This window comes from Hyperolius riggenbachi, chromosome 5 (genome assembly GCF_040937935.1).
Source record: "Hyperolius riggenbachi isolate aHypRig1 chromosome 5, aHypRig1.pri, whole genome shotgun sequence".
Lineage (NCBI taxonomy): Eukaryota > Metazoa > Chordata > Amphibia > Anura > Hyperoliidae > Hyperolius > Hyperolius riggenbachi.
The window spans coordinates 129,905,492-129,933,263 of NC_090650.1; the positions used below are offsets into that span (position 1 = coordinate 129,905,492).

Here is a 27,772-nt window from a genome sequence, read left to right on the forward strand (position 1 = left end):
GGGGGCTCCTCAAAATCCCCCTCCGCAGCGCGATTCCTACCTCTCTCTCCTTCCCCTTCGCTCCATGGGCGGCACAGGACGGCGATGCGTCCTGCGCCACCTCTGATAGGCTTCAGAGGCCGGGGATCGCCGATCTCCTTTACGGCGCTGCTGCAGGGATTTCTTCCCCGCGTGTTTACAATTAGCCTGTGAGCCGTGATCGGAGGCTCGCAGGCTGTTCACGGAGACACCCTCCGTGAACTGACATGGAACGGCCGCTCAAACGAGCGGGCGTTTCCATGTAAAACCACAAAAGACCAGCCGCCGCCTATCGGCGTTAGCTGGTCGTTAAGTGGTTAAAAAGACATTATTAGCAGTTATTAGGTATATAATATTTCTCAAAGTGTCTTACTATCCAGTTGCCTGACAAACTGCCCAGCAAGTAGTCAGATCTTCACAAATGCCTGATTGACAGATTTAGACATAATCATGCCCAACCAGCAGCTTCAGAAAGCAGACAACTTGTGAAGTGATCTGAAAAAAGTGTTGCAATGAAAAATGGGTGTGAGATATTGCCAATATATCAGTAATTTTACAACAATCCAATTGTTTATCTCATTAGTTTATTTTCATCTCTGGTTCACTTTAAAGGGACTCCGAGCAGTGCAGAAACTATGGAAAGATGCATACCATTTTGAAGCTCTCTTTCTCCTCTTTCCAACGATATATAAACCGCCGCCCTATGCCTTTTAGTTTTCGCTATTTTCGCGATCAAAATTGCGGCCATCGCGATTTCGATTGCGAAAAATATCAAAAACTAAAAGGCATAGGGCGACGGTTTATGTGTCGTTGGAAAGAGGAGAAAGAGAGCTTCAAAATGGTATGCATCTTTCCATTGTTGCTTGTATTACACAGGACGACTTTTCCCCAAAGTCGGCAGCTGAATGGAGCAAACGACTTTGGGGAAAAGTCGTCCTGTGTAATTGCGATTTCGATCGCGAAAATAGCGAAAACTAAAAGGCGTAGGGCGGAGGTTTATTTATTGTTGGAAAGAGGAGAAAGAGAGCTTCAAAATGGTATGCATCTTTCCATAGTTACTGCAGTGCTCGGAGTCCCTTTAACACTAATCTCCCCCACCTCCACGTATCAAGCAAATCACCGCCGGGAGATTTGGGCGCAGGGTACAGCCGATATACAGCTTACCCTCCTTCTGCACAAGTCCCGGCGACGCTAATTACTATTCCCCCTCCAGGTCGACGTGGATGGTGGTGAATAATGTAATTCAGCTGCCAGCAATAGCTGGAAGCTGAATTACAGTGTTTAAAAAAAGTAACTTCAGCTCTGGCTTTCAGCTCTGGCTTCCAACGGCGCAGAAGTTACACTCTGTGCTTCGCTATAGCCGCAATTCCTATTACAGTCTATGGTGGCGCCAGCTGTGCCCAAATCTCCTGTGCTGGATTCCTCGTGTTCGCCACCTACACCTAACACTGACCTCCCTTCATCTATGCCTAACACTAACCTCCAACCTACCTACGCATAACACTATCCTCCATCCATGTATGCTTAAAGAGAACCTGAGCTGTGAAGTATATGGAGGCTGCCATATGTTTTACCTTTTAAACAAAACCAGTTGCCTGGCAGCCCTGCTGAACTACTTGGCTGCAGTAGTGTCTGAATCACACTAGAAACAAGCATGCAGCTAATCTTGTCATATTTGACAAACAATATCAGAAACAAGTGATCTGCTGCATGTTTGTTCAGGGTCTATATCTAAATGTATATAAGAGTCAGAGGATCAGCAGGATAGCCAAGCAACTGGTATTGCTTAAAAGGAAACAAATATGGCAGCCTCCACATCCCTCTCACTTCAGGTGTCCTTTAACACTAACCTTCCCCCATCTACACCTAACAGTAGCTCCCTCCATCTATGCCGAACACTAACCCCCCCCCCCTCACACCTACGTTTAACACTAACCTCCCTCCATGTATGTCTAACACTCTCGCCTCTACTTATGCCTTACACTAACCTCCCTACATCTATGCCAAACACTAACCTCCCCCCATATATGCCTAATGCTAGCCTCCCTCCATCTATGCCTAACACTAACCTCACCCTATCTATGCTTAACACTACCTCCTCCCCACAATCTATGCCTAACACTAACCTCCTCTAATCTATGCCTAACACTAACTTCCCTACTACCTACGCCTAATACTAAACTCCACCATCTATGCCAAACACTAACCTCCCCCCATATATGCCTAATGCTAGCCTCCCTCCATCTATGCCTAACACTAACCTCACCCTATATATGCTTAACACTACCTCCTTCCCACAATCTATGCCTAACACTAACCTCCTCTAATCTATGCCTAACACTAACTTCCCCACTACCTACGCCTAATACTAAACTCCACCATCTATGCCTAACACTATCTCCCCTACCTAAACCTAACATTGCCACCTTTTCTTATTACTTCTGCTACAAAGTAATACAGCTAATACAGCATTTTCCATACTCATCCTTCTTGACCTGGCATCAGCATTTAATACTGTCGACCACACCTTACTCCTACAAATACTTTCAAATGTAGGAATAAAGGGCCTCGCTCTCACATGGTTATCTTCCTACCTCTCTGGAACGTCCTTCACAGTCTCCTACACAGAATAGATCTCTTCTCCTCATGCTTTGTCTGTCGGGGTTCCTCAAGGCTCTGTCTTTGGTCCCTTCCTATTTTCCATCTACATGCACAGTCTTGTTGACTTAATCAACTCATTCGGGTTTCAATACCACCTGTATGCAGATGATACAAAACTGTACCTCTCGGCCCCAGACCTTAAAGAGACTCTGAAGTCTCTAAAAAAAGTATTTTTACTTCACTAATCTGTTTAATATATTAGCCCTAACTAAACCGCCACTATAAACTATCTAAATTCCCCCAAACTTCCCGGGGCACACTACGGGGAGCGCTTCTGTGTGAGGCAGGGCTATGAGCTGCAGCCCTGCCTCACACGCGTCTGTCAGCGGCGGATCGTCGCCTCTCTCCCGCCCCTCTCAGTCTTCCTTCGCTGAGAGGGGTGGGGAAGAGGCAGAGATACACGCTGACAGACGTGTGTCAGGCAGGGCTGCAGCTCATACCTCTGCCTCACACGGAAGCGCTTAGGGCAGCAAAATCCACGACCAAGAAAGTTGTGGATTTTGCAGGGGAGAGGGAGTGGGGAGTTAGGGGGGATTTAGATAGTTTACAGCGGCGGGGATGCAGCGGTTTAGTTAGGGCTAAGATATTAAACATATTTATGAAATAAAAAGAAGTTTTTTTAGAGACTTCAGAGTCTCTTTAACTCCCTCCTCAAACGTGTTCCAGACTGCTTGTCTGCTATATCCTCCTTCATGTCCTCTCGCTTCTTAAAACTTAATAGGAGTAAAAAAGAACTAATCATTTTTCCACCATCTCTGTCCACCTCTCTGCCTGAAGTTACAATAAATGCTAATAACACTCCCATAACTTCAGTTCCCAAAGCACGGTGCTTGGGAGTAGTGTTGGGCGAACAGTGTTCGCCACTGTTCGGGTTCTGCAGAACATCACCCTGTTCGGGTGATGTTCGAGTTCGGCCGAACACCTGATGGTGTTCGGCCTTTTAAGTTCGGGTTCGGCCCGAACTATTGAATGGCCGCCGACAGGGCCGAACAGGGCCCCTGTTCGGCCGAACAGGGCCCTGTTCGCCCGAACATGCCGCAATACGGCCCCCCTATGGGGTCGCAGGCATAAGGGGGGAGCATGCCCCGATCGCGGGGGGGGGGGGGCGGAAATTCCCCCCACCCCCTCCGCTAGCGCTCCCCCCTCTGCCCGCTTCCCCATACAAAAGTTTAAGGAAAGTACCTGCGGCAGTGGATGGCCTGGCAGTGGCACTGTGGAGTGAGGAGGAGGAGTCCGGAGAGTGACGCGTTGAGGGAGGCCGGGCAGCGGGCGTGAGGTCAGAGAAAGGGCGGAAGTACCACAAGGGTACTACCGCTGAACCGCCCGCTGCCCGGCCTCCCTCAACACGTCACTCTCCGGACTCCTCCTCCTCACTCCACAGTGCCACTGCCAGGCCATCCACTACCACAGGTACTTTCCTGAAACTTTTGTATGGGGAAGCGGGCAGAGGGGGGAGCGCTAGCGGAGGGGGTGGGGGGAATTTCCGACCCCCCCCCCCCGCGATCGGGGCATGCTCCCCCCTTATGCCTGCGACCCCATAGGGCCCCCAAAAGCGGGATGTTCGGGAAGTTCGGGGTTCGGCCCGAACATGCCGAACATCTCGGCCATGTTCGGCGAACTTTCCCGAACCCGAACATCCAGGTGTTCGCCCATCACTACTTGGGAGTAATATTTGACTCATCTCTCTCTTTTATTCCTCATGTACACTCCATAACCAGCTCCTGCCATCTTCAACTCAAAAACATATCTCGCATCCGACCTTTTCTCACTCAAGACACAACTAAAATGTTAATACATGCTCTTATAATATCTCGTCTGGTCTAATGCAACATACTACTAATAGTTCCTATATGCACAGCGAGCTGCGCTTTGTGCGATCTTGAGGTAATTTATCTCATAACAATAGTGTACTAATACAGCCATTAGTACACTATCATTCTTAGCTAAATTACCTCAAGACCCCACACAGTGCAGCTCTCTAGTGTGCTGTGCATATAGGAACTATTAGTGGCGAGAAGAGGGGACGTTCCTGATGATGGACAGAGAGGAGGAAGTACTGACACTTCCTCCCCACCCATCATCGATGTTCTTCTCAAGTCGAATATTTCGGCTGAGCAGAGCGAGGGACAGGGCACTAAAGGGGAAGGTGCTGTGATTTATGTCACAGCACAACAAATAAAAAAAAACATTAAAAGTATGTTATTTTAAAGTGAGGTCAGGGGTACTTTAAGCTAAAATACACTAAAATCACCACACACTCAGTCAGGATCCCATTGAGGATTTTGTCATGCTGCAGGATGTCCCAGTATTTCCCATCAATCTTTTATACTTGATTGGACATGTTGGGTGCATCTTCATGCTGAGTGTTGGAGTGTTTACTACCCTAGCCCTTGGGATTAGCAAATCCTCCCTAATGCACCCTCTGACCTCTCCCTAATGCACCCTCTGACCTCTCCCTAATGCACCCTCTGACCTCTTCTTCCACTTTATTCAATTCCTGTACTTTATAATTGCTTTCTTTGAATCCCTCTCTTATAGTCACTACATGCGCATCAAAATCTTGTAGGTCAGACCATTTTTGTCACACCCTAAGACACTGGCTATATGCTATGTTGTCCAACCACTTTAGCATATGGCAGCATTCCAGAAAATTATAACAATTTGTCTCTCACTTGTTTAAAAAAAAAGTCTTGGTTCTGATCTCATCGTCTGCAAAAGGATTCCTGACCAAGTATTGAGTGCATAACTGAACATAATTATTTGAAGGTTGACTTTTTTTGTTTTAAAAACACTTTTCTTTTATTGGTCGGATGAAATATGCTAATTTTTTGAGATAGGAAATTTGGGTTTTCATGAGCTGTATGCCAAAATCATCAATATTAAAACAATAAAAGGCTTGAACTACTTCAGTTGTGTGTAATGAATATAAAATATATGAAAGTCTAATGTTTATCAGTACATTACAGAAAAGAATGAACTTTATCACAATATGCTAATTTTTTGAGAAGATCCTTTATAGCTAAAAGATATGAATAACAGCAAAGCAACTGGCATTTCCTTAAAGAGACTCTGTAACATTAAAAAGATCCCCTGGGGGGTACTCACCTCGGGTGGGGGAAGCCTCCGGATCCTAATGAGGCTTCCCACGCCGTCCTCTGTCCCACGGGGGTCTCGCCGCAGCCCTCCGAACAGCCGGCGACTGTGCCGACTGTCAGTTCAATATTTACCTTTGCTGGCTCCAGCGGGGGCGCTGTGGCGACTTTCTGCACGGAAATAGACGGAAATACCCGATCTCCGTCGGGTCCGCTCTACTGCGCAGGCGACGGAAACTTGCGCCTGCGCAGTAGAGCAGACCCGACGGTGATCGGGTATTTCCGCCTACTTCGGCGCCGAGAGGCATCAGAGCGCCTGCGCAGGAGCCAGGAAGGTAAATATTGCGTCACAACTGTACGGAGGGCTACAGCGAGACCCCCGAGGGACGCAGGACGGCGTGGGAAGCCTCATTAGGATCCTGAGGCTTCCCCCACCCGAGGTGAGTACCCCCCAGGGGCCGTTTTGTCATTACAGTTCCTCTTTAAAGAATAAATATGGTAGACTCCATATTCCTGTACAGGTTTCCTTTTATCATATATGATCTACTGTATAAAAAAAGACTGCGCTCACTTACATGTCCAAGGAGTCCAGGCTGGAGATGTCCATTTTCCATACCACACCCCAGACCTCATCTCCTTGGCTCTCAGTCACTGTTGCCACACCGCCATGCCATCTGGAATTCTGATTACCTTGGGGGAAGCCAAATGCAAGCCTAAAGTCCTAAGATGAAAAGCAAATATGGAATACTTTTCAATACTCAGGGCTGCACAAATCACCTAAGCCAGTAAGCCCACATCCATATAAAATGACAGCACAACAGACTTATATTTTCTGAACCTTTATAGTCAGTTGAGATTGTTACAATGTACTATAACTCTAGTCACAGGAATAGGGCAATTCCAGTTTCAATGCAGCTGACCTCAAATCCTGTAGACTATTCTCTATACATGCAACTGTAGTTCACAAACAGGTATACATAAAATATATCCAATGATATCTGACCCAGTTTCCTAGGTGAATACTTTAAGGAATGTACATGTTAGTGGTGAAAACGCCGCCGAGACCCGTTCTGAGTCTGTCACTTCCGGGTCTCGGCGCTTGTTTCCTGCCGCCAGCCCTGCTGGTGAATCATAGTCCACGCAAGTTGATAGGCGGAGGGCGCGTTCGCAGTATGTCCTCCGCAAGGGGAAACAATAGTCAGCTGACCCGCTCAGCTGATGGGAGCGGTATCAGCTGATCTCTACCTGTCTGAGTCTTGCTGTGTGATTGGTTGTGCGGAAGGTGGCCGGCCACTGATTGGTGAATGATTGCTATTTAAATGTGCAGAGTGCTCCCAGTCATCGCCCATGATAAGCATAGCTCTGGCTAGTTGCTGGGTGCGCACTCTGATTGCTGTTTGATATTCTGGACCTTGACCTCGGCATGTATTTGACTACTCTGTTGTGTTTCACCTCTGCTTGGTTCCTGGATAACCCTTTGTCTGCTGCCTGGATTGACCTCTGCTTGTTTCCTGGATAACCCTTTGCCTGCCGCCTGGACTTAACTCTGCTAGATACTGGACATTCCTTGTTTGCCACCTGGACCGATCTTGGATTGTTACTGGATACTCCCTACATGCCACTTGCTCTGGACGATAAGTATAAAGTCTACTCATCTTATCAGTCAAGTTATCAGTGTGCATATAGACTTGCCTCACTTGTCATACATTATCTGGAACTTCTGTTATCTGTTCACATAACTTTGTATGCAGACTCGCAGGAACTGTGTTCTAAAGCTAATTCACATATCATCTGTTGCTGTCCTGCAGGCAAGTCTGCTGGAATTGTCTCTTAACCTAAAACCAATTAGGCTAGGTTCACATTGCACCTGATCCGGGACGGTTCCGACAAAACAGATCCGTTCTCCGTTTCGTAAGATACGTTTTCATACGTTTTGTTCACGTTTTACAACCATTTCGCATACGTTCTGTTCCGGTACAGTGTGAACGAAAATGTATGGAAAATGGACATAGGGGTAGGGAAAAGGGGTTGGCCAGGGTGGGGTTTGGAGAGGGGGATGGTTTCAGTAGTTGTTTTTATCTATTGAGTTGTAGATCTTTGTTCATTTGGAGACAAGGACCTCAGGAGAGTACATTCCGTACATTCCTCCATTTTGCCATTTTGGTGTGCTGTTCTGTGGAACCATGAGGCCAACGGATCTCTTGTTCCAATTCCACTTTTGGCTCACTGTGGCAACAGTGGTGGTGGCATTGTACTATGCCAGGCGGAGGACCATTATGAGGAGAAGAAGGTGGTGGGTGCATCCACTGCTGATCGAGAGGGAGCAAAAAAGGACAGTTTGCCCTACTGTACTACAATCTATGTAGGCACCCAGACAAGTTCTTCAAGTACTGCCGGATGTCTGTGGCGCTGTAAGTATATCTTTTTGTACCTATGCAACAAGCAGACCACTCAGTATATTGTGCACAGCAATGAATACCCCCTTTTTTCACCCAGGTTTGATCGACTGCTGGCAATCGTGAGGATTGATTTGCAGAAATCCGACACCCAACTGCGTAAGTCCGTGACCACTGAGGAACAGTTGCTGCTAACTCTAAGGTATGCCATATTGTTATTTGCCATACTATATCGTTATGCAAGGAAAGACCATACTGCAATGTCAAAACAATGTTATTTTTATTTAGCTGTACCATACAACTGACAGTTTACAACATAAGCAAGGAATTGGCAACGTCAGACAATAGCACATTGCTTTACAAACCTGCCACCAAGGACCATCAACAGTCCAGGCCTTCCAGGCCGTGGATGTTAAACAGGTGATGACACAGGACCAAAAGACAGTTGCCTTTCGTGTGACATGTGCTTTAATGGTGTCCATCAAGCTGTATAGGCAAGGCAAATGCTTGTGCCTTGGAACTTCATCCATGAAGGGAAGAAGCCCCATTAGAGCAGGGTAGTTTGGACTTAGCTCGTATATTTTGTTTTCCTCCAACTGCTTATGTAACTGTTCCATTTGGTTTTGATGAAATTCTACATGTTTGTGGGACCTGTCAACGAATGTAGGATTACTATCTAAATCTCTTCTCACCAGCTGTTCTTGGGTTCTCACGATGCCCAATAGCCCCTTAACAGCCCCAGCCATTTCTACATCTGACTCACGTCTTGTGTTGATCTTGGGACCTACACCTCTTCCACGTCTACCTCTAGATTGAGATGACGTTACAACTTCCTCTTCCCCTTCCTGTATACTTTCTGTAGGGGTTGTTTGTTGTAGGGGTGGGGTGCTTTCCAGTTCAGAACAAGCGCTGTGTGGAGAGGATGGAGTAACAAATGATGACGATCTTTCTTGCGCTTCCTCTACAGAATCTTCCAGCCTCTGAGATGTGGACTCCTCTGTATCGGCAGATGTACTTGTGTTATCTGTGGGCCTCTCCTCTCTATCCCAAAAATGTCTTCAGTCCTTGTGTAAAATAAGCAAAAGCAATATAATTATCAAATTGGTTACTATTGTGGTCGCTCACACAATTATGCTTACGTACTTTCTGGGCTCAATGTACTTTCGCAGAAAGCTCAATTGGGCCGTGTAGCAATAGGGAACTCTGCGTGAAGAGCCACGTCCACTGCTCTGTTCCTTTTTTTCCCCGCTTTAAGTCCTTTGATGAAATCATCTCTGATGCTTCGCCACTTGGTCTTGTATTTTTCAACTGAAAGATATAAATATAAAAATATATTACGATCTGCAAAAGAAGGACACTAACGTATTTTTCTTTATTCCAATTTCCCAAATTGTATTGGGGCAATCGATGGCAAGCATATCCGGATGTAGAAACAGAGGATGAGTGGCAGCTTCTATTACAATTACAAAAAGTATTTCAGCATCGTACTACTTGCCGTGGCAGATGCTGATTACAAATTTGTATACATCGATGTGGGGTCATACGGCAGCACTCTGCAATCTCTCAAAACTCACGATTGTATAGACAATTGCAGGAAGACAAACTTGACCTCTCTGGTGACAAGCCTTGGCCTGGGACTGCTTCCCCCAGCTACCCTTTCTTTTTTATCGGGGATGAGGCCTTTGTGTTATCCCATGATGTCATGAGGCCCTACGGTCAGAGAGGGCTGAATCACCAGCACTATCTGTTGAGTCGTGCCCGACGTATGGTAGAGTGCACGTTTGGCATCATGGCCTACAAGTGGCGAATATTTCACACACCCATCCAGTTGAAACATTTGGGTGGTCAAGGCCGCGTGCATTCTACACAACTACATCCGGCAGGAGAAAGGTTATAACACCTAGACCAAGACTACCTTCCACGGATTCGCAGATATGCCACCAGGGGTAGTGCACAGGCATTGCACAACCGTGACAAGCTGTCAGAATTCTTCCTGACACGACAGCGACTGGTAGCTTGGCAGGAATGCTTCATTTAGTTTAGTTTCGTGGGTTCATAATGTTACGGGGGGGGGGGGGGGGGGGAGTGGAGGGGGGAAGGGAACTTGGTTGTGGGGTTATGTTTCTATTTTGTTTGCTGTGGTTTTCAATAAATGACTGTTTTTAGTTTTCACATGATTTGAGTGTTTTTTTAACAAGGTGCCCCTTCCACTCCCACACCCGACACATACAGGTACTAAATGGCAAAACTAATTACCTTCGCTGTTCTTCCTGGATGCAGACAATTTGTCGAATTCCGGGCAGTATTGGCGAGCAATTTTCTCCCAAATTTTTCGGGCCTTGTTGTGGTTCTGATAGTCTGGGTGCCCCTTATCATAGAGTTGAGGGTGTTCTTCTACAATCACTATCAGGTCCTCCACACTGAAGTAGCGAGTGGTGTAGCTTCCAGTAGCCATGCTGCAGTGGATGGGTGATGTGGCTTGCAATGGGCCTATATTGCAGTGTGCCTATGCAGCTGACAGACAGCCTGGAACCTGCTGTGTCTGGCGTGGTGTCCATCGATCTGTGCCCCGGAAGTAGAGAAAATCAAAACAGGAAGTGATCTTTTGGTACTATTCAGGTACGTTTTCTAGCTAATGGGATCAGTATTGTCCATTTTCCATTGAGATACATTGCATACGTTCAGCGTTCAGGTCCGTGTCAGTTCCGTGAAAATGGTACAGGACGGGAACGTCCGATCAGTTTAGCGGAACGTAGGAAGCGAATCCGTTTTATAATACCAATGTGAACTTTCCCATTGAAATGTATTGCATCTGTCTACAGCTTCTATGCTCCGCTTAAAGGACTTCCGAGGCCAAATGTTCCCCAAAAAAATAAAAAAAGTTAGATACCTGCATAACTTTGGAGGACACGGAGGACGTCGTCTGCGCCCTCCGTGCCGTTCCGCCGGGTCCCCGCCGCTCATAGCCCCCTCGAACGGCTCACGACCCCACGGCCAGGGTCGGGCTCTCCTGCCTGCATAAACATGGCCGCCGGCGCTGGCCGCGGCTGCGCACTCCACATAGCCGCTAGTGCGGCTGCGCAGCTCTAGGGCCAACCCCCCGATCCACGCTACAGGAAACAGCCTGTTGCGTGGATCGGGGGGTTGGCCCTAGAGCTGAGCAGCCGCACTAGCGGCTATGCGGAGTGCGCAGCCGTGGCCAGCACCGGCGGCCATCTTTATGCAGGCAGGAGAGCCCGACCCTGGGCGTGGGGTCGTGAGCCGTTCGGGGGGCTATGAGCAGCGGGGACCCGGCGGAACGGCACGGAGGGCGCGGACGGCGTCCTCCGTGTCCTCCAAATTTATGCAGGTATCTATAACTTTTTTATTTTTTGGGGGAAAATTTGGCCTCGGAAGTCCTTTAACGCTACGGTTTTTGTGCAATGTGAACCAGGCCTTACTATTGCTGTTGAATAATTTTGCATTATATTTGGATACTCTCTGAACTTTCTGTGTGATACTGCGGAACTGTGTTACTAGCCTCAGTAGTGGCTCCTGGTGGTTTATCTGCCTTCTATTTTAGTTTGTATGCCCTGCTCGCTTAATTCCTATTAGAGACAGCTAGTGGAGTGCCAGGTAGGGATAGCTACAGTCCTGGCCAAAAGTTTTGAGACTGTCAAAAATATTGGAAATTGGAAAAGTTGGTGCTTAAGTTTTTATAATAGCAATTAGCATATACTCCAGAATGTTATGAAGAGGGTTCAGATGAATTGCATAGTCCTTCTTTACCATGAAAATTAACTGAATACCCAAAAAACCTTTCCAGTGCATTTCATTGCTGTCAATAAAGGACCTGCTGAGATCATTTCAGTATTCGTCTTGTTAACTCAGGTAAGAATATTGACGAGCACAAGGCTGGGGATCTTTACGTCAGGCTGATTGGGTTAGAATGGAAGACTTGACATGTTAAAAGGAGGGTGATACTTGAAATCATTGATCTTCCATTGTTAACCAGGGTGACCAGCAAAGAAACACATGCAGCCATCATTGCATTGCATAAAAATGGCTTCACAGGGGGCGCATGCGCGGCGCGCCAGGAGACGGAAGCAAGCTGATGTAGCTCCGTGCTCACCGCTCCTTCTCCGCAACTTTTCGGGGATTTCTCTGCAGCGATTTTGGCACTGATATTCAGCAATCCCTAACGGAGACACTGGTGCATGCCTGGGAAGCGGAATCCAGGCCCGACAAAGCGGCAAACCTCCGTTTCTGATTATCTTTTGAGGCCGCGCGCATCCTCCACCATGTCTCAAGATGGCTGCGGCTCTCCTGCTCCCTCACAAGATTCAGATGCTGGCACGGATTGGACACAGGCAAAGCCAGAGAGAGGTAAGAACCTCACTAAACGCGACTTAGAGGAAAGTCTGGAGGCAATGTATAACAAACTTGCCGGAAAATTTCAGTCGGAGCTCAGAAGAGTAGAGGCTTCACTGACACAGGAGATAGCTTCCCTAGGCAGCAGAACAGACAGGCTAGAAACAAAATATGATGACTTACTAAAAGCTCATAAAGAACTGCGCTCTGAGCATGATTCTCTATGTGATACAGTCCAGTCATTACAATCACAGACTGAGGACTTAGATAACCGGAACCGAAGGAATAATTTAAGGATAAGAGGCTTACCGGAATCTTTTGTTGATTTGCCTGAACATGTCACTAAAATATTTCATCAGATTCTGCCAGAGATCTCAACTGAGGCCTTCTTATGTGACCGGGTTCATAGAGCCCTCAGAGCACAACCTACACCTGATCAGCCTCCTTGTGACATTATTCTGTGCCTTAAAGATTTCCTCATTAAAGAACAGATTTTGAAAGCTTCACGTACCATCTCTGATCTCAAATATGAGGATTATGCAATTCAAATATTTCAAGATATTTCACCTGTGACGCTAGAGAAACGTCGGAAGATGAAGCATATCACCGCCTCATTGGTTAAAGCCCAAATTCGTTATCGTTGGGGCTTTCCCTTTAAACTGATAGTGCTGCACAACGGGGTTACTCATCTGGCAGCAACACCACGGGAAGGGGAAAAGCTGCTGAATAAACTAGGTTTGCGTAACTCTGCTCCTACACCGCAAAAACCCCGAAGACGCTCTCCTTCGCCCATCTGGTCGCAAAAAGGTTCTCCTCGAGCTGGCTCTTCTCCTTAATCACCGGACCACTCATGATTTTTGATACTGACAGGAGGTTTCACTCATCAATCTGTCGCTTCACACTTCTTTGCCATTCTAAAATGCTGTTGTAAGCTTAAGATAACTTGCCACGCTTCTCCTACATGCCTAGTGTTTTATAAGTTTAATATGTTGCGGCTGTTTCCGAGCTGGGCTAAGTGCATTGAACTCCCCCCCAGCTTTCAGGTGCTTTCCTGGGCTGTGGTATTTCAGACATTCGGCTCTCTGATATCGGTTGGACACTTGTCTGAAAGTCTATTGAACAGTGTTTACCCATCATAATGGCTTTCCTATGCGTTCGTTTCATTTCTTGTTATAGATACTTTTTAGTTTTAATTTGCTGTGTGATCGAACCAAAAGTATGCTCTGCTCTTCACCTTATGGTTTATGTCCCCCTTCCATGCTCTTTGACTAATATTCAGTTCAAACTTCAGTATGTAAGTCTTACGTCTTTTGAACAATGCTCCTTTCTCAACTCTAATTCCCAGATAACTTCAATTTTGCAAAACCAGATCTCTAATTATGGCTCTGAACATTATAAGTCATAATGTACAGGGGTTTAATCCCCCCAACAAAAGACGTAAGGCTTTTAAACAATACAAGTTTTTGAAAGCGGATATTCTTCTGCTTCAAGAGACGCATTTCTCCTCTAATACTCCCAAAAGTTTGGACAAGTCTTTTGCTAAGAATTATTACACGGTATTCTCAAATAAAACCAGAGGTGTAGCTATTTTAATTAGAAATGGGATAACCTTTGACCTTAAGAAATCATACAAAGATCCTGAAAGCAGGTATTTGATCCTACAAGGTACTCTGGCGGGAAAGGAAGTAACCTTTTGCAATGTTTATGCCCCACACTCTCAACAAGCTCAATTCTTTAAGGAATCATTCCTACGCCTTGAGAAATATCTATCTAATCATTTAATATTAGGGGGTGATTTTAATTGTGTCAGTAACCCTTTAATCGATAGAAGTAATGCTACGGATAGCAGTAGAACATTTCCTAAGACTCTTCAGAAATCACTTAAAAATTTTCAATTAACAGACATATGGCGGGCTTTCAATATGGGAGATAGGAGTTATACATATTATTCAAACCCGCAAAACTCTTATGCTAGACTTGATTATTTACTCCTCTCTCCCATCTTGATGTCTAATGCACAAGCATCTGCTATCCATGCTTGCGTTTGGTCTGATCATCAGATTATTAATGGGGTTCTGGGGTCAATGGGTATCCCTTTCTCATTCGACAACTGGAGATTAAATGATCTATTACTTCAGGATCCAGTCATATTTAATGATGTGCAACAATCCTTAGAAGAATATTTTATACTGAACAACAATGGGGAAGTCTCTAATGGTACTCTGTGGGCAGCACATAAAACTGTAATTCGTGGAAAGCTTATACAGATGGGGGCTAAAAGAAAAAGGGAAAGATTAGCCTCCATTCTTAAACTTACTTCTGAACTGGAAGATTTATATAAAAAACATAGTTCTTCTTTTGATCAATCTACGCTTATTAGTATTAGAGAAAAAAGACAGGCTTTAGATCAAATCTTATCAGAAGCAGTTGAAAAATCTCTAAAATTTGCAAAGGCTAAATTTTTACTCCATGGAAATGCTCCTAGCACGATGTTTGCAAGAAAACTTTCCCAGTTCCAAAGATCCCCCCACCTGTATAAGCTTCAAAATAAACACGGGACTCTGGAATCCATTCCCCAAAAAGTAATGCATATTTTTGAGGAATACTACACTGGTCTATTTGCTGCTCCTTTTAATCCTCCCTCGACTGAATTGGACGATTGGCTAGATTCTCTACCTATTCCATCTCTGACAGCAGAAAAATTGGAAACTTTAAACTCACCTATCACCTCTCAAGAAATTAGCAATGCAATCTCTTCACTTAAAAACTCCAAAGCCCCAGGCCCAGATGGCTTTACAGGCCTCTATTATAAAAAAAATTGAACAAATATTATTGCCACAGCTAAAGCTGCTTTTAATGACGCATTGCAAGGCACTAAACTTCCTAATGAGTTAACAAATGCTTTTGTTTCTCTTTTACCAAAACCCAATCTAGATCACACGTTGCCACAAAATTATCGACCCATATCATTAATTAATAACGATGTGAAGCTGTTCTCCAAGATTTTAGCCAATCGTCTTTCTCAGGTAATTACAGATCTAATTTCCCCTTCCCAATCAGGGTTTATCCCCCAACGACAAACTACTGATAATACTAGGCTTGTGTGTAATATACTTCAAGATACTCATTTAAACAATCAAAGACTATTAATGTTGGGCCTTGACCTTCATAAGGCATTCGACTCGGTCCTATGGCCTTATCTGCACAAAGTGACTGAAAAAATGGGAATTAAGGGGGCTTTTATGGAAGCGATTTTGGCTCTTATATGATTTACCCCAAGCTAGATTAAGATTACCTGGCCTTCTCTCCAATCCTATACAAATCAGTAGAGGGACTAGACAGGGCTGTCCCCTATCCCCACTTCTATTTTCAATAGCTATGGAACCCTTATCATTGGCTATTCAAACAAACCTTGATATAAAAGGCTATATTAAAGCTGATAAGGAATATAAACTGAGTCTATACGCAGATGATGCATTATTATTTTTATCGCAACCTATTACCTCCATGCCCATATTATTTCAACTTTTGGAACATTTCGGTAAGCTTTCAGGTCTGACTGTCAATATTTCCAAATCACAGGCCTTACCAATCAATCTTCCTCAGAGCCAATTTTGATTTTAAATGGGTTAACTCTTATATCTCTTATCTGGGCATAAAAATACCCCCACTTTTTAGTACTCTTATCAATACGAATTTTATGCCGCTACTCCACACAATCTCGTCCACATTAAAGGATTGGTCACACTGTATTTTCTCAGGGCAATACCCATCAATCCTGGACGTTCTCTTCTGAACAAGTTTCAGAAGATAATTAACAAGTTCGTATGGGGTAATAAGCCAGCTCGCTTTAAAAATAAATACTTGTACAGGGGAATAGTTAGGGGTGGGGTTGCGCAACCTAATTTATGGCTGTACTCCCTAGCTGCCAGATTTACGCAGATGCTCCCCTGGTTCATATGGGATTCTCAAGTTCCATAGGTTCAATTTGAAAGAGATTCGGTTCTCCCTTATAATCTCACCTCAATCCCTTCACTGGTTGGACGCTCTCCAAAATTTCTGAAACCTCTTAACCTAATTGTTTGGGACAATATCTCGCTCTGGTATATACACAGATTTAAGATGAAGCTTTGCTCAGATAAACCTCCCAGATTATCCTTCATAGGCCATCCAGATTTTCCTCCTGCCTTAGTAGACCATTCCCCCTTTCATTGGTGGATTTCTAACTCACTAACCATGTCTAATAATTTTTGGATTGCTGATAAATTCATACCTTTTTCGTTAATTAAGTTTAATAAAAATATCCCCAATGAGGAATATTTTAGATATATCCAGATTAAGAGCTTTTTTCAAAAGCACACGGGCCCTTTCGGTAGACTTATTTGTACATTCTACGAAAACTTTTATTTATCCTGCACTGTGGGCAGTGAATATATTTCTCAAATTGACTCCCATATGTTAGGACTGTCATATGATCAAAAAACTAAATTTATGATGGATTGGGAAGAAGAATTGCAAATCACACTAGACACAGGTGATTGGCTTAGAATAGGCCTTAATATGTCTAACGCTACCAAGACCCCTATGATTAGGGACATTGTCCTAAAACTAATCACACGTTGGTATAGGACTCCAACAAAAATTCACAAAATGTTCCCCTCTGCTTCATCTCTTTGTTTCCGAGGATGTCAAGATGAAGGCTCTTATGTGCACACATTTTGGTCTTGCTCGGTTGTTAAACATATTTGGGATTGGTTTGTGAGGGATCTGAGCAACTTGTCATCCGTTCCTATATTGCTAGAGCCTCAACATGTATTGTTATTAGCTCCTAACAAGAGTGTCCCAAAAGCCTGGAATCGAATCTATTATACTGTTGTATGCTCTATTCTATGGGCTATAGCTAGAAACTGGAAACAACCAGGAATACCAATCGATCAAATTTTACAAAGGGTGGAAACTATACGCACCATGGATTATATTTTCCATTTATCTCAAGACTCTATCCCTAAATATATGCTGGCTTGGCAGAAATGGTCTCTCTCTACTATCTTCTCTACACCTTTTAATGGTCCCTGAGCATGGAGGGGTGGATACTCTCATATACTCTCTTTAGGTTTTCTAGAGCGTTTGGTTCGTCTTCTCAGTATGTTCTAATTTTGGAAGTTCTTAATATCCTTGTTAAAAACTGTTGTATATTTCTGTAGTTCCCATTGGGTTTTTCCGTACTTGTCATTGTATGCAAGAGATTATGGTATATTTTTATATTAATACCATTTGCTATTTTCTTATGCAAATACTGTTTGTACTATTTTTGCCTTTCTTGCAATAAAACCTTAGTGAAAAAAAAATGGCTTCACAGGCAAGGATATTGTGGCTACTAAGATTGCACCGAAATCAACAATTTAGAGGATCATCAAGAACTTAAAGGAAAGATGATCAATTCTTGTTAAGAAGGCTTCAGGGCATCCAAAAAAAGTCCAGCAAGCGCCAGAATCGTCTCCTAAAGAGGATTCAGCTGCGGGATCAGAGTGCAACCAGTACAGAGGTTGCTCAGGAATGGCAGCAGGCAGGTGTGAGCGCATCTGCACGCACAGTGAGGTGAAGACTTTTGTAAAATGGCCTGGTGTCAGCAAAGAAGCCACTTCTCTCCCAAAAAAACATCAGGGACAGATTGATCTTCTGCAGAAAGTATGGTGAATGAACTGCTGAGGACTGGGGCAAAGTCATATTCTCCGATGAAGCCACTTTCCGATTGTTTGCATCTGGAAAAAGGCTTGTCAGGAGAAGAAAAGGTGAGAGCTACCATTAGTCCTGTGTCATGCCAACAGTAAAGCATCCTGAGACCATTCATGTGTGGGGTTGCTTCTCATCCAAGGGAGTGGGATCACTCACAATTTTTCCAAAAAACACAGCCATGAATAAAGAATGGTACTAAAACGCCCTCCAACAGCAACTTCTTCCAACAATCCAACAACAGTTTGGTGAAGAACAATGCATTTTCCAGCATGATGGAGCACTGTGTCATAAGGCAAAAGTGATAACTAAGTGGCGAGGGGACAAAACGTTGAAATTTTGGGTCCATGGCCTGGAAACTCCCCAGATCTTAATCCCATTGAGAACTTGTGGTCAATCCTCAAGAGGCAGGTGGACAAACAAAAACCAACTAATTCCGAGAAACTAAAAGAAGTTATTATGAAAGAATGGGTTGCTATCAGTCAGGATTTGGCCCAGAAGTTGATTGAGAGCATGCCCAGCCAAATTGCAGAGGTCCTGAAAAAGAAGGGCCAACACTGCACATACTTACTCTTTGCATAAATCTCATGTAATTGTCAATAAAAGCCTTTGAAACTTATGAAGTGCTTATAGTTATATTTCAGTACATCACATAAACTGAACAAAGATGTGAAATCAGTTTAGCAGCACACTTTGAGAATACTAATATTTTTGAGAGTCTCAAAACTTTTGGCCAGGACTGTAGGTGAAGAGCGAGATCTACAGCCTGGGCATACACTCTGACTCTGTGAAATATACCACCAAGCCTTACAAATACTTCCTGAAAAGGAACAAGTAAGGTAAACACCCTCACGCTGATGGTGCCATAGGACAGTATTCAGACTCTCTGCCTCTCTTCTTTTCTCTCTCTTCTTTCTCTTTCCCTCTTCACCAGGCACATATGCAAACTGTTATAATTCCTACACCATTCGCCTGATTTGGATGTAAATACCCTCAAATTAAAAGTGAAGCCTTTTCTCCGCCCCATGGCACACACAGAGCCGCTTGAGGTATGCTAAAGCACATTTGGACCAGCCAGTTTCATTTTGGTATAAGGTGCTGTGGACTGATGAAACTAAAATTGAGTTATTTGGGCATAACAAGGGGCGTTATGCATGGAGGAAAAAGAACACAGCATTCCAAGAAAAACACCTGGTACCTACAGTAAAATATGACGGTGGTTCCATCATGCTGTGGGGCTGTGTGGCCATTAGATGGACTAAGAATCTTGTCAAAGTTGAGGGACACATGGATTCCACTCACTATCAGCAGATTCTGGAGACCAAAGTCCAGGAATCAGAGACAAAGCTGAAGCTGTGCCGGGGCTGGATGTTTCAACAAGACAATGACCCTAAACACTGCTCGAAATCCACTAAGGCAACAAGTACAATGTTCTGGAATGGCCATCTCAGTCCCCAGACCTGAGTATAACTGAAAATCTGTGGTGTGAGTTAAAGACAGCTGTCTAAAGCTCGGAGGCCATCAAACCTGAATGAACTAGAGATGTTTTGTAAAGAGGAATGGTCCAAAATACCTTCAACCAGAATCCAGACTCTCATTAGAACCTACAGGAAGCTTTTAGAGGCCGTGATTTCTGCAAAAGTAGGATCTACTAAATATTGATTTAATTTATTTTTGTGTTGCCCAAATTTATACACCTGCCTAATTTTGTTTAAACAATTATTGTACACTTTCTGTAAATCCAATAAACTTTATTTCACTTCTCAAATATTACTGTGTGTGTGTCTCCTATATGATATATTTAACTGACATTTTTTTATCGTAACAACCAATTATTAGAGTAATGCAAGTCCTGGAGTTGAGTAAAGTAGGGAAAGCTCAATGATAACAAATAAAGGGATACTTAACCTGCTGGGCGTTCTGATTCTCGCGGCCACAGGAGGGTTTTTTTCGCACGATTTTTTTTATCATGTAGCTAGCCTAGCGCTAGCTACATAATTTTCCCTTTCTGCTCCCTCCCTCCCACCCTTCCGATCGCCGCCGGCGATCACGCCCATAAGGAAATCCCGTTCTGAACGGGATTTCCTTTAGGGCTTCCCCCGTCGCCATGGCGATGAATGGAGTGACGGCGTCGACGTCATCGATGTCGTGACGTCACAGGGACTCCCGATCCACCCCAAAGCGCAGCCTGGCGGCGATTGGCCAGGCTGCGCACGGTGTCTGCGGGGGGGGGGGCCCTCTTTCACGTCGGGGATCGGCAACAAGCAGCGGCGATCGGAGCAAACTCGCAGCTAGCAAAGTGCTAGCTGCGTGTTTGAAAATTTTTTTTTATCAAAATCGGCCCACCGGGGCGGTGCCCTTTAGCGTCTCTGGACGAGCTCAGCTCGTCCAGAACGCTAGGGAGGTTAAAGTGTATCAGAGCTGTAAATGTAAGAAGACCCAATACTTACCCACTGCTTCCTCCTGCAGCATAAACACGTGTGAGTCCCTCGCCGTTCTCGTGCGGTCTGCCGTTCAGCCTCGATCAGCCCCGGTAATAGGCTCAGTTGGGATCAGTCTGGGCTACTGCGCATAAGCAGTAGCCCAGACTGATCCCGACATAGCTTATTACTGGGGTTGATCGCGGCTGAAAGGCATACCGCATGAGGACAGCGAGTGACTCACACGTGTTTATGCTGCAGGAGGAAGCAGTGGGTAAGTATCGGTTCTTCTTACATTTACAGCTCTGGTTTCCTTTAAAGAGAACCCGAGGTGGGTTTGAAGATTATTATCTGCATACAGAGGCTGGATCTGCCTATACAGCCCAGCCTCTGTTGCTATCCCAAACCCCCCTAAGGTCCCCCTGCACTCTGCAATCCCTCATAAATCACAGCCACGCTGCTGACAAACAGCTTGTCAGAGCTGGCTGTGTTTATCTCTATAGTGTCAGTCTGCTGCTCTCCCCGCCTCCTGCAGAACTCCAGTCCCCGCCTGCATCCCTTCCCTCCCTGCTGATTAGAGGGAAGGGACTGGGGCAGGGACCGGAGGTGGGGGAGCAGCTGAGACTGACACTACAGATGTAAACACAGCCTCACAGCATGGCTGTGATTTATGAGGTATGCAGAGTGCAGGGGGACCTTAGTGGGGTTTGGGATAGCAACAGAGGCTGGGCTGTATAGGCAGATCCAGCCTCTGTATGCAGATAACATTCTTTAAACACACCTCGGGTTCTCTTTAAGCACTGAAAAGGATCAACAACTCTCTCAAACAGAAAACTTTTTTCTTCAAATATGCTTTATCTGCATTGGGTATTACAAGTGAAATATTTTTGTGAGAATTGTAAACATTATTTGTGAAACTACATACGATTTAAACCACAGGTTAAAGGTTCACTGAATCTAGTTTTTGGGTCACTGGTTAACTTATTTAATCTCAATATTCTGTCAATTCCCACTAAGTTATTCACTTATTTGGACCAAATGTTAGCTTCTAGCCTGAACTATGCTCACTTGGTTAATTTGTCATAGAATGTTAAAGAAAACCTGAAACAAGATTTGAAATGAAAATTACATACTTACCTTAGTAGAGGCAAGCCTCTAGATAGGCCAGAGGCTTCCCTCATCATCCTTGATCACACCAACTGGGACCCTATATGCACATCCAACAGAGGATTGTCAGATTTACTTTTGTGGCTGTGCTCCTGTCAGCGTAAGAGCGCAGCCATACTGTGCATGCGTGAGTGAAGTCTGTTCCTTTGGAGAAGCACAAAGCCGTTCCTGCATGGCTTCTGCTAAAGTGCAGACCCAGCCCAAATGACGTCACACACACACCCCATGTCGTATAGGCCAGTAGTCATGTGGAGTGCCAATGGGGAAATACAGCAAGGACACTCGAGGGACAGTGTGACGGCTAAAGTACAGGCACCGGGGGAACATAATACATTTTGAGAGACAACGGCCGGGATTTCCGTCGTGTCTATCGTTCGTGGTTATCGCACGTCGTGATTATTGCACCTGACAAACACATTGGCCCGAGATTTCCCAACATCTCAGATCTATACATTCAACCAATTTCCACCCCAAATTTGTATTCGATTCGATAATATCAAAATGGATGGTCGATCGGCTGTCAAGTCAACAGGTGTATGGCCACTTTAATTCCCCAAAGCTCATTCTTCCCACCCCCTCCCTCCCCCCCACACACACACACACCTATGTCCTCCCCTTCGCCACCATCTCTACTAATCCTTCAAATATGCCCCTCTTCCATCTCGGATATCTCCTCCCCCTTTACCGGACTACCATCTCCCTCAGTCAGGTAACACATCTTCACTGACCTCCCTCCTGGCACTATGATCCTTGCCTCGTTAATTCGAATTTCCGATGTTTTGTTACCCCTCCTTCCATCACTGTTTTAACTCCCCCACCCAACATCCATGCCTTGCTTACCTGATTTTTTATTGGTGGTCAGTGGCAGTGTATCACTGCCTGCCCACGACCCACTTTACTTTAGGCCACATCCATACTCAGTACTGATAGGTGGAAAAGCCATTATGATTCAATCATAGTGAAATATTCTGTCAGTAACAATTGATGCATGTATGGCCAGCTTTAGATTTGGTTTCTAATAACAAGATTGGAGAGAGGAGAGAGAAGGCAAAGCAGGTGGTTTTGGTGCACGGCGCTCAGCACCGGTTACCCAAACCAGAAGTCCCATAGCAGCAATAATATGTTGCACGGGGCGTGTAAGGGAAATTCGGGGCTACGGTGATCACCGTACCAGAAATTACACCTCGCTCCGAGTTGCATTGACTCGGAGGGGGAATAGTATTTAACACCACTGAGCAGTTTAGTGGCAGCAGGAAGAGCTCTCATTTGGCGCTCCTGGCGCCCAACTCACCTTCAGCATAATGTTAGTAATATTTACTAATGTTTTACTACAGTTATTACGAACGTACTTATAATTGTTTTCATTGTTATATACAATATTTTCAGATTTTATTACATTATATGATAAATGAAGGTTATACACAATATTATACAATTATAACGATTATACATACATTATTGTTTTCAGTGTTATAATTATAAACGATATTTTCAGATTTATTACATGAAGAAACAATAAAAGAAGGTTATACACAATATTATACATATATTACTGTTTACAGATTTATTATCAATATTTTCAGATTTCTTTGATTACAAGAAACGAAAAAATATGGTTATTGACAAAATCATTAAATTTTGGCTACACCATACGCCCTTTTTTGATGTATAACCTTCTTTTATCGTTTCTTCATGTAATAAATCTGAAAATATTGTTTATAACACTGAAAACGATAATGTGTGTATAATTATTATAACTGTATAATATTGTGTATAACCTTCATTTATCATTTCTTCATGTAATAAAATCTGAAAATACTGTTTATAATAGTGAAAAAAATATAAGTACGTTCATAATAACTGTAGTAAAACATTAGAAATTACTAACATTTTACTACAACTAAACCAAACCCTACCCTCACACAGAGCCCTCCTTCAACCTATCCCTAACCCTTAGAGCCCCCCCCCCCTAGTGGTGCCTAACCCTAAATCCCCCCTGGTGGTGCCTAACCCTAAACCCCCCTGGTGGTGCCTAACCCTAAGACTCCCCTGTTGGTGCCTAACCCTAAGACCTACCTAGTAGTGCCTAACCCTAAAACTCCCATATCGTTCATAAAATTATTTTTTAAATCCATATATTTAGTTATAAACTCCCCTAGTAGTGCCAAACCCTAAAACTCCCATATCGTTTATCAAATTATTTTTTAAATCCATATATTTACTTATTTAAAGGAAAACGTAAGTCTAAAATAAAAAATGATCTTTACTCACCCGGGACATCCCTCAGCCCCCCGAAGCTGGATGGTGCCCTCACAGTTTTCCGCATTCCCAGCCGCTATATCACCCTCTATGCTGCTATAGCATATATGTCTTACGCTATAGCAGCATAGAGGGTGATATAGCGGCTGGGAACGCGGAAAATCAGCCGCGTTCCCAGCCTGTCGGCGGCTGTCGCCGAACCCGGAAGTTGCCGCCGGTGAGGACAGGACGATCGGAGCGGGCCTGCGAGGGCACCATCCAGCTTCGGGGGGCTGAGGGATGCCCCGGGTGAGTAAAGATCATTTTTTTATTTTAGACTTCAGTATTCCTTTAAAGGGAAGGTTCAGGGAGGGTGGGTAAAAAATAGAAATCAATTTCCACTTACCTGGGGCTTCCTCTAGCCCGTGGCAGGCAGGAGGTGCCCTCGCCGCCGCTCCGCAGGCTCCCGGTGGTCTCCGGTGGCCGACCCGACCTAGCCAGGCCGGCTGCCAGGTCGGGCTCTTCTGCGCTCCAAGGCCCGGAACTTCTGCGTCCCACGCCGGCGCGCTGACGTCATTGGACGTCCTCCGGGCTCTACTGCGCAGGCGCAGTAGTTCTGCGCCTGCGCAGTAGAGCCCGGAGGACGTCCGATGACGTCAGCGCGCCGGCGTGGGACGCAGAAGTTCCGGGCCTTGGAGCGCAGAAGAGCCCAACCTGGCAGGCGGCCTGGCCAGGTCGGGTCGGCCACCGGGAGCCTGCGGAGCGGCGGCGAGGGCACCTCCTGCCTGCCACGGGCTGGAGGAAGCCCCAGGTAAGTGGAAATTGATTTCTATTTTTTACCCACCCTCCCTGAACCTTCCCTTTAAGGAATAGTGTATTTTCTACTACTCCACTAAATATCGTTTAGTGGACGTTATTATATGGTAAGTATGTTTGTAAATGTCATTATTCACCAGGCGCCCATTGAAAACATTATTATTCTCCGGGCGCCTAAATTTCCCGTTGGGTGTCCATCAAACGATATTTAACATGAGAGTCAATGGCGGCGCCCTTTTTGGACTGCCTAAAAAAAGGGCCCAACTTGATAACGAAATGGCGCCGCTTGTTAACAAAATCTGATAATGATAAACATCATTGACAAGCTTGGTTAACGATAAATACCGTTGTTAAAACAGAGGAGAAATAATAATGAAAAGATATTAACATTAAATATCATTACTTAATTCAATAATACAGCTTAACCCAACCCTACCCTCGCACAGAACCCTTTCCTGGTGGTGCCTAAAACTAACCACTCCCCTGGTGTTGCCTAACCCTAACCACTCCTCCTGGTGGTGCCTAACCCTAACCACTCCCTCTGCAGAAACACCCTTTTAAAACATAAAAATGATAATACCTTTGAAAATGTAAAATCTGTACATATATATATATATATATATATATATATTGTATATACATAAACAAAATAATATGACAAAAACTATAACGTTGCAAGCTTCTAAAACTATAACTACTTAAAAAACTATAATGTTCTTATGTTGTTAACAATATTTTTCGCAGCACCCATTTTTTCGCCGTATTAACGATAATTGCATTAAAATCTATGGCGGCGTCTTTTCGTCCACCCTTGTCCTGCGCCCTTATTTCCTGCTACCCCCTTTTTGTCCACTTGCCTCATGCGCCCAAATTTCTTGCTTCCCACAAACGCTAGTTGTCTGTAATATGACTCCTGTCCCTGCCAGTCTCTCGCAGGAGTCAGAAAGCAGCCCCCCTGGAGTCTAGGGATTGTCAAAAACGTTTCAACTTGTTTTAACACCCTATCCACACATGCAGTCACTATAACAATGGGGAGAGACCAGACAGATTTTTGCTCATGGACCCTGCAGGCAAGCTCTGCATCATTCTGTGTATATTATTTACCAGCTTGCCTGCTGTCTACTTGCACTTTTATCAGCTAGCCTAGTGTTTCATATTGCCTTACCACAACAGACCTGAATACATCAGGCACCTGGACCAGCCATAAAACACTGAATGAAAGGCAGCCTGGGGGGAAATCTCCCCCCTTCCCTCCTGGCCAGTAGAGACAGAGACTAGGATTTATTACGATATGGTCCATTTATATTTAAATACAGTTTACAGTATCTTTCAGCACCTTCAGCAAAGCAATGCTATGAAATGAAGCCGATGGATTGTCCAGCAGAATCCGTTCTTTCAGCAGGTTACTTCCATAGGCAAAGTAATAAAAGGATTCTTCCCCAGCATGTACACCGGCTGTGTCCTTCCTCTCCATGTCGCTTCTGGCAGCTGTCATCAAAGCATTGCTATAGTGCGCACACAATCAGCCTCTAGGCTTGTGCTGCCCAGTACGTCATCATCATAGGCATGAGTACAGTGTTCCCCACGCTTCCGCATATCTCCGGCACCCATCAGCTTGTGCTGCATGTAGTTGTACGCACGCGCCTTCCCCAGTCACTGTCATTCAGCCCTGTGAATGGCTTTTACAAACGAATTACTGTATCAGCGCTATCGCAAAACATGCTATGCTGGCAGAGAGAGAAAGGGCACAAATAAAGTGCCATTGTTTTCATTGGAGAGCATGCTTTCTTGCTCCTGTGGACTGTGAACTTCATAAGAATAGGAGCCTGCATGGGGACTTCGGCTCAAGGGGGGGGGGATCTCACAGATGACCTCTGGGGTGGGGCCAGTGGGGGGATATTGTAAGGGCAAGATTTCCCTCCAGGCCACCTTTCATTCAGTAATTTAGGGCTGGTCTGTGCCTGGGGTTTTCAGGTCTGTTGTAAGGCAATGTGAAACACTAGACTAGCTAATAAAGGAGCAATTAGAGGGCAAGCAAGCTGGTATATATAGACCCAGTGCACAACAAAAACCTCTACAGATCTGCAAAACGCTAGAGGTTTTTGAAGCAGATTTCAGAGCGATTCGAGGCATGTAGAGAGGTTTTCTTAACATGCCTAGCGTTTTTGGGAGCGTTTTTGTGCAGCAGATGTCATAAGTTGTTACAGTTAAGCTGTTACTGAACAGCTACTGTAACAAATGCCTGGAAAACCGCTCTGATCTAGCGTTTTTCAGAGCGGTTTTCCACTTTCCTATACTTTAACATTGAGGCAGAAACGCCTCAGAAATCTAAAAAATGCTGCAGCCCCCGAGTTTGCGTTTGTGGAAAAAACGAACCACTCTGGTGTGCACCAGCGCATTCACTTTCATTAGCCAATCGGTTTTCCCCCTGCAAGCGTTTTAAAAAACGCTCCACAACCGCTCTGGTGTGCACCAGCCCATACACAGCATGATGCAGAGCTTGCCTGGAGGGTCCATGAGCAAAAATCTGTCTGGTCTCTCCCCATTGTTATAATCAGGGCTGTGCAGTCCGGACAAAATTCTTCTGACTCCAACTCCGACTCCTCAGTTTATGAAACCAAGACTCCAACTCCGACTCTGGGTACCCAAAATGGCTCCGACTCCTTAGCCTAATACTTAACCTCTTGCCGCCCGCGTCACGCCGATGGGCGTGGCCGCGGCGGCAGCCCCAGGACCACCTAACGGCGATTGGCGTAAAGTCCTGGGGCTCTGTTTTGCAGGAGATCGCGCGCAGGATGCACGTGCATCTCCTGCTTGGGGGGGCGGTGCTCCGCCCCGCCTTCAGTCTCCGAGCGGCTATTGCTGCTCGGGAGACTGTTAG

At 45.0% G+C, this 27,772-nt stretch overlaps 1 protein-coding gene across 1 annotated transcript in view; it reads right to left on the bottom strand.

Annotated features, from left to right (window-relative positions):
• The window catches only part of GGCT (gamma-glutamylcyclotransferase), a 45,348-nt gene extending 18,847 nt beyond the window's left edge, over positions 1 to 26,501 (bottom strand). The window contains exons 1-2 of the mRNA XM_068236256.1: positions 26,228 to 26,501; positions 6,347 to 6,492 (exon numbers count right to left, since the gene is read on the bottom strand). Coding sequence (XP_068092357.1) covers positions 6,347 to 6,492; positions 26,228 to 26,386 — 305 coding nt within the window. The 5' untranslated portion in view covers positions 26,387 to 26,501. The remainder of the gene's footprint in view (positions 1 to 6,346; positions 6,493 to 26,227) is intronic.
• Positions 26,502 to 27,772: the final 1,271 nt, after the last annotated feature.